Raw genomic sequence first — 8,372 nt, 5'->3', positions numbered from 1 at the left:
AATAAAGAAAAATATCATAAATTGGATTGATTTATTAAGTCACATTATTAAGAAAGAATAGTAAAAGAGATATAATGATTACTTTTGATATAAATAGATCAAAAATTCTTTGGAGGGTTCTATATATAAGCTTAGGTAGATGACAGTTATATATATATATATATATATATATATATATATATATATATATATATATATATATATATATATATATATATATATATATATATATATATATATATATATATATATATATATATATATATATATATATATATATATATAACCACTAGGTAGCAGCTGCTAAACTATACCTGGAGATATCGACAAAACTCAAGCATATCATTGAAAAAGATTCCACGTGTTTTATGCCGTTTATGGTTTTGCGGAACACATTTCGTTCATATATATATGCCCTTTAATTCCATACGTTGAAGTCTGGGAATTGAGGATAAGCAAGTTATCATCTTCATCATGCAGATATCCAAGGCTCCAGTGCCCAAGTATCTTAAAGATGATGAACTGACTCAGGAATGTAAGGACTTACTTTCGTCCCTTCCTACAGAAATGGGGTGGGTTGCTTCAACATTTTACAAATATCAAGGTTTCTGGCATCCTTGTCGGCATTTGCAGGGAATCCTATCATGTCAAAAACACTTTGAGGCTCAAGACAAAGATACTCTTCTCGTTACAACTCCTAAATCAGGGACTACTTGGTTAAAGGCGCTCTTGTTCACCCTAATAAACCGTACCCATTTCCATCACTCCGCTCACAACCACCCATTACAGTCAAACAGTCCCCATGTACTCGTTCCTTTCTTGGAGGTGAAGCTGTTCCTCGAGCATGAAAATCCAGATTTGTCATCCTTCAAATCTCCAAGACTCTTCTCCACTCACATGCCATATGTATCTCTACCAAAATCCATCCATGATTCTAAATGCAAGCTCGTTTATCTATGTAGAGACCCCAAAGACACTTTGGTTTCTCTTTGGTTTTTCACAAACAAGTTGAGGCTCCAGGAAATGGGGAGCCGTTCGCTTGAGGAAGCTTTTGAGTTGTTCTGCGGAGGAGTGAGCATGTATGGACCCTTTTGGGATCATGTGTTAGGTTACTGGGAGGAAAGCTTGAAGAATCCAGATAAAGTATTTTTTCTGAAATATGAGGACATGAAAGACGAACCAGTGGTACATTTAAGGAAACTAGCTGAGTTCTTAGGGTGCCCATTTTCATCCGAAGAAGAGAAAGACGAGGTGTTGGAGGGTATTGTTGAACTTTGTAGTTTTGATAATCTGAGTAATCTGAAGGTGAACAAGGTAGGAAAGCTTCCATCTGGCGAGGATTACAGTGTATTTTTCAGGAAAGGCGAAGTTGGCGACTGGAAAAACCATCTGACCTCGGAAATGGTGGAGCGTCTTGATCGTATCTGCAAAGAGAAGTTCGAAGGTTCAGGATTAACTTTTTAGCGTGTATGATTTTGTATGTTCTTTTGTTAATTAATGGTTGTATAAGTGCTCCAGTCGAATGGTATTTCATACTTCGTTTTTTTTTTTTTTTTTTTTTTTTTTTTTTTTTTTTTTTTTTTTTTTCTTTAGAACCGTGGATATGTATTAAAATAAAATTCAGCCAGCAGGAAGCTGCCAATTAAATAAGATATGATATTTAATATTTCATTTTTTTTCTTTAGGACCAACTTGCTGTTATTGGAAAAAATTAAAAAAAAAAAATACACTAGTTTTCCACGAGGGAATAGTTTTGTATTATAGATTCTCCACGGATCTCCCATCAGGAATTGGACGAGTGAATTTACAATGACAACCCTTCGTTAGTTGTACAACCAATAGTACAAATCCTATTTTTTAGTGCGATAGAGGTTTTTTTTAGTGCGGTTTTAGCCTATGACTGCACCACTAAAACACTTTAGCATTAATAAATCAAGGAACCACACTAACAAATGCATTTTTTATGCTATTTTCTTTAAAAGCACTAATAAATGCATTTTTTGATGCTGTTTTTTAAAATCGCACTAATAAATATATTTTTTGATGCTATTTTCTAAAACCGCACTAATAATAAACGTATTTTTTGATGCCGTTTTCTTAAAATGCATTCATAAATGCATTTTTTGATGCTACTTTTAAAAATCGCACTAATAAATGTATTTTTTGATGCCGTTTTTCAAAACTACAGTAATAGCAAATGCATTTTTTGATGCGGTTTTGGATTGAGTTCCCTCTTTATTTTTGTTCCCGGGCTGAAGCTCCTTCAAAAATTTCATTCCCCACGCGATGCCTTTCTCTTCCCCTTTATATTTCCTCAATCTAATTTCATTTGGCCACACAAACCTAATATCATCGACTACTGCCGCCCTCACCAACATCCTTGGGTCCTCTCACCCGTGATGAATCTGAATAATCTTTGAGGAGTCGACCCCCACTATAATCATCTTTGTCCATCGCGATCAACCCAGCATCAAGACTGACATGTATGGTTCTGATTTATAATTTTGATTCATAAAATTACTTAATCTATATATCTGATACTCTGATTTCTTAAGTTAGGTTGTGGAAGAAAGAAGGGGTTGGGCAAAGAAGTTTGTGACGTTCAAAGGAGAGCACATATCTATGCAGGGGAAGATATAAAGGTAGAAAAAACCTAAAAAAAGAAACAATCTCATGTCTTTCATCTACAACAATTGAATCAAGGCAAGTTTTTTCCTTTGTATTGATAATATTTCTAACCTGTGTAATTTACCTTTTAATTAAATGGATTGTATGTCTTTTGATAAAATTACTTTGTAATTTAATTAGCTTCTGAATTCCTACCCAAGTGAGGTAACAAAGTCAAAGGTGGGCATCATCTCCAAAAGTCTGCAAGATACCGAAGAGGGGCCATTTGAAGATGGTGATAATGAAATTGAACACGTCTATATCAAAAAAAAAACTTGAATATGCTTCTGTAGTTAACTTCCTAAACAACTTACATACCTGAAGTTATTATATCAATTTGTAAATAGATACAAGGATGAAAATGTTAGAAAAAAATGTGATTTTTTATTAAGATAATTTGAATCTCTTGTATGGTTTGTGTGTTTACATCTATTATGATTTTTTGTTGTTTTGTTTCTGTATTGTAAATCAAGCAGTTTATGATATTTTATGTTGCAATTCGTATTGTATTTTAAAAGGCCGTTTATTTTCTAAGTCTGTTCAATAACAGCATCAAAAAATAACTCTATTTTCTAAGGCTGTTTAATAACATCATCAAAAAATAATTGTGTTTCTAAGGCTTTTTAATAACAGCATCGAAAAATAACTCAATAACTCTATTTTATAAGGCGGTTCTAGACAGCATCAAAAAATAAGTATAATTTATAAGGCGGTTCTGGGCAGCATTAAAAAATAAGTATCATTTATGAAGCTATTTTTATGAGGCAGTTTTGGACATTTTCTAAGGCGGTTTAAGAACCGCCTCAAAAAACAACACTATTTTATAATGCTATATTTTTTGAAGCGGTTGAATAACCGCATCAAAAAATAAAATAAACCGCTTTATTAAACATCTTCTGTACTAGTGATTATTATATACAATCTTATTACATATCAAGCGTATTAGATTCCATTTTTTCTAGTAGTTATTATCGTCAACATCCTCAATCCTATCTAGGATCCTGGATCTCAAAGATATCTAACGATCTTTAAACCTATCCGGGATCCCAGATCTTAAAAGAGTATCAGGATCCTGAACATCGCCATTATTATTTCCTATCAAGTTTAATGAGTATATTTCTTCTTTATTTATTACATGTGCAGAAATGGTCAACATAAGACTCGTTCACAACGAAGAATCAATCCAACCAGGCTTAAGATCCAAAAATACCAAGTCAAAGCACGTTGTAAATACCCGCTCAGCAGGATCCCGAAAATATCAGATATTTAGTTACTTAACCTAGACTATAAATAAACATATAAAACACACACAGTGGGCACAATTAGCTGACACCTTACTCGTATAGACTCACTTTATCATTTGTAATCGTATTATCAAGATCATCTCTGTAATTTATGTTCAGATCAATATGATCAGATAAGACACGTGATCATTATCACCTCCTAAGGTTTTATGTCGAAGATCTTAGCAAGGATTAAAGGATTTCCTTGTAAAACTCCTATGTTATTTTGATTTCAATTCCATATTCACATTACTAACAACAACACGGTCTCTCATGCAATTTGGTTGATACCCATGAAGTCGATTTTTAACCAAAACAATTTGGTGCCTACCGTGGGGTCATGGTGTTCTTAAATCTCGAAAATTATGTCTACAGAACCAGCTTTATCTTCTTCCTTTATTCCTCCTATTTCCTCAAAATATCTCCCATAACCTCCAAAAGGACCTCCCATTTAGAGGAAAACACTGGATACCTCTAGAAAGTACAACTCTCCGATCATCAGTGATGTGAATCCGGGATCCCTCATACTCCAGGATTCTCCTGTTCTGTAACAGCGAACTCTTCTCCATGGTGAAGATGTTAAAGCAATATCTAAACCAACAACGGGAGGAAAACAAGACTATCTTAAGGAGATTGGAAGAATGAGGGCGGAGACGCATAAACCCCAAGGAGAATCACCCTTGATCTTGCAACCCAAGATCCTAGACTTTGACAATGTTGGATCCTCAGGAAATCATTGGGAGATAGGATCCTCAACACCAACATCTTCTCCCACTTAGGGTGTAACTCCAAGCAAGCAAGCACATGTTGTAACGCCCGTAGATCCGACCTAGTCATTTTAAAGACAATGAGCATCAAAAATGAGTTTTTGATGGAAGGTTATTTAAAAGGAGTAATCTTAACCATGTTATAGTATACATTACACAGATTCCGTACATATAAAGAACGCTGAAATCCGAGTTATAACGAAGAAGTTATGGCCCGTCGAAGTTTCGCGACGGAACCGGCACGACATGGCGCGACGTAAATAGTGAATTTACTATAGAGGACTTTTTGGCCTTAGTTGTAACAATGAGATTTTCAAAACAATTTTTTTCATTTTTCAACAACCAAATTTTTTTAATATAAAACATTCTCAAAAAGTATTCCATAATAGTTATCAAATCAAACATATCCCAAGATCACAAATCAAATGTCCTCATGGTGTGTATGGTTCACACCAGCGCCTTTACACGGTCCTCGCTAGTACCTGAAACACATAACACAAAAACTGTAAGCATAATTGCTTAGTGAGTTCCCCAATATACCACATACAACACATACGCCACTCGAGGCTACTGTACGACCCTCTGGCCGATGTGTCTCAGCAGGACCCTCCAGTCCCGTAGCTCGTTGGACCCTCTGGTCCGGTCACAGCTCGTTGGGCCCTCCGGCCCGGTCTGAATCGTTGGACCCTCCGGTCCGGTCTATACAATTATATATCATACTTACATCACATAGCACATAATCTCATATATGGTACACAATCTCATACATAGCACATAAGACCTTCCGGTCAACTCATAATATCACTCTAGGTAACGTATAGTGAGAAGACTCACCTCGTGTAACTCGGTAACTCGGAAATCTCGGACTCCATGAAATAGGATCTAGCCTCCGCCTAATCATACGAAAATAAACACTCAGCATCAACACATTTCCCGAGGCTAGACCATTCCCTCTCTTAGCACTCTCAGGAGGGTAAACGACCATTTTTACCCCTCTTAAGGCTCAAATACTCTAAAGTTGACCAAACCCTAAAAGTCAACAAAAGTCAACGGTCAACCTTTTGACCAGACTCGCCGAGTGCACTATTGTGACTTGGCGAGTTCACTCATGAACTCACGTCCTCAAAATCCCAAATGACTAACTGAGTCACTTCCCCAACTCAGCGAGTTACCATCTGTGTGATTTACGGGGAAAACCCATCCTACTCGCCGAGTCTGTTCTTGGACTCGGCGAGTTCAAGCCATGCTCAAACTCAAATGTCCTCCTGATGTCATATCCGTTCCTCTAACCCATAGATCTGACCTCCTTAAGCAAAATAAACACGTAAAGTTTGGATCTTGATGCCCATGCAAAGACCTAATGGCTCTATTTGAAGAAATGGCCCCAAAATGCCATCCCAAGCTCTTAACTCCCAATGACACTCATAAAAATCAATGAGTTATGGTCATTGGACCACTTTGGATCTAGATCCAAAGTCTCAACACAAGAAGGGACCAATTGCACCACAATCCATACTCTAAAGGGGCTAGAAACCCTAACTCCCAAAGATTAACACCAAACTGAAGAAGGATCGAATATATACCTCATAATGAAGTTCCTAGCCTCAGAACTCCATAGAATATTGCCCTCTTTAGTTCCCTCTTGCCTTGGCCACCTTCTTTTTGCAAAAACACCCACACAAAGATCAAAAATGACCTCTTCTTCCTCACAAACGTTGTGGATCTCTTAGGGTTCCTCTCAGGGGTCTGGTAGCCGCAAATGGTGGCTATAACCTTTAAATAGGTCTCAAACCCCGGGGATTAGGGTTTCATTAAACAGCATGGACTCACCAAGTCCACGAATGGACTCGTCGAGTCCGCCATTAAATCAGTCCGACCATCCGCGATCTTACTCAGCGAGTTTGAGCGCCTACTCGCCGAGTCTCTCTCCAAAAACTCAATATTAAAGCATAAAATAAGATACCTGGGAGTCCGGATGTCACATTAGTCATCTAAAAAAAATTGTAGTATACGTTAACCGAGAGCGTCCATAAAAAGAACGCCCAAATCTGACTTCATATGACGAAGTTATGAATTTTCTAAGATTTGGCTTAGCAGTGCAACGCCCAAAAGTCGAATTTTAGATCGAGCGGATTTTTGCCTACATGACCTAATCGATAATTGAATGTCTCATTAATAGGAATTCAACGGTAAAAAGACAGACGAAAACGGAGTCCGTATGTAGAAGTTATGAATTTTACACGGACATTTAACAGTATAATCTCCTCGTACTGTTAAATTTAAGATCGGTCGAGAATTAGCCTGGGTAGAACATCATAGAAACTTCGCTGACTTTCTCATGGAGTCAAAAAGAAAGTTGTAGATCTTATTTTTACCTACACGTGGATATAAAGAATGTCGAAAACGGATCTTGTATGCGAAAGCTATGAATTTTTGAAAATCAGCTGATTTCCACCCTATGTATGATGCCACGTGTCAGCACCAGGCTCAGACTTGGAGCCCAAGCTGGCTCACGACGTGAGCATCATAAAACTCACGATGTGAATGACCCTCCAGCCGCCTATATATAAGAGGTGAAGCCTCCATTCTTCCTCACACATCACTTCCCCCTCTCTCTAGAACCTCTCTCTAGCCCCAAAACCCCCCGAAAAGCCTAGGGAACCTCCCTAGCATGAGACAGAAGCCTCGGAGCGCCCGACGGCTCCGAGAAGAAGAGATTTTGGCTTAGAAGTTATGCCCCTGCAAAGCCCGGCTCCTAGCCAAACCCCCGGTAAGTGAGTTATGCTTACCCTATTTTAAGTATAACTTATGTTTAAGTTCATGATCGTTATTATGAACCTATAAGCAAGATTTATCAGTGATTCCAAGTCGTTATACTGATTGATCTTCTTACGGGGATGATGTCTAGGCTGTGATTTAGTGAGGTGTTTAAAGTGGGATTTCCAAACAGTATACTTCGTATACCAAACGGACCATACCTCCGATATGATCCTACCTAGTTGTTCCTTACTTGATAGATCATGAAAGTAGACTTTGATTTAATGATGAATCTACACTAATAGTTAGTCGCAATAAAGATTTGACTAAAACTTAGTGATAATAATGTTAGGTTTCGTCGAAGGAAAATAGAATAGTTAGAAGCGAAGTGCTGCCCGAATTTGGAATCATCACTTTGACAAGCGAGTGCATAGTTACTTTCATCTTACACATAGATATGAAGTATTTTATATAAACTACGTGCTATCACTACAAGAAAAATGGTCTTCTGTGACTAAAATATCCGAGACTGATTAACCAGTCTTGGATGCCATGTATCTGAGACTAATAAATTAGTCTCAGATATTATCTAGGACTAATTTTAACGTGTGAATAGTTAGAGACCGGCTACACTTATTCGAGACTAACATTCAGTCCCTAATATGGTTGTGCATGTTTAGGTTTGGTGGGAAACATATTAGGGACTGAATTTTAGTCTTGAATAGTTTAGCGCTAACTTTGACTTTGGAGGGAAAGTTATGAGGGATTGATTTTCAGTCATTGATAGACTTGTGTTGGTTTTCACTATGTAAGGAACTTATTAGGGACTGAAGTTTAGTCATTGATATAATTGCACCTATTTATACTACAAACATGAAACTTTTTAAAGACTGAATTT

At 37.1% G+C, this 8,372-nt stretch overlaps 1 protein-coding gene across 1 annotated transcript; it reads left to right on the top strand.

The window, feature by feature from the left end:
- Nucleotides 1-374: 374 nt before the first annotated feature.
- LOC145042692 (cytosolic sulfotransferase 12-like) lies at nt 375-1,671 on the top strand. Its single transcript, XM_078991157.1, has one exon. It carries the CDS (start codon nt 475-477, stop codon nt 1,462-1,464), a length of 990 nt encoding a protein of 329 aa, XP_078847283.1. The 5' UTR covers nt 375-474; the 3' UTR covers nt 1,465-1,671.
- The last annotated feature ends 6,701 nt before the right edge of the window (nt 1,672-8,372 follow it).

Source organism: Lactuca saligna, chromosome 1 (genome assembly GCF_052625555.1).
Source record: "Lactuca saligna cultivar CGN05327 chromosome 1, ASM5262555v1, whole genome shotgun sequence".
Classification (NCBI taxonomy): domain Eukaryota; kingdom Viridiplantae; phylum Streptophyta; class Magnoliopsida; order Asterales; family Asteraceae; genus Lactuca; species Lactuca saligna.
This window is presented reverse-complemented; position numbering and strand designations above follow the sequence as displayed.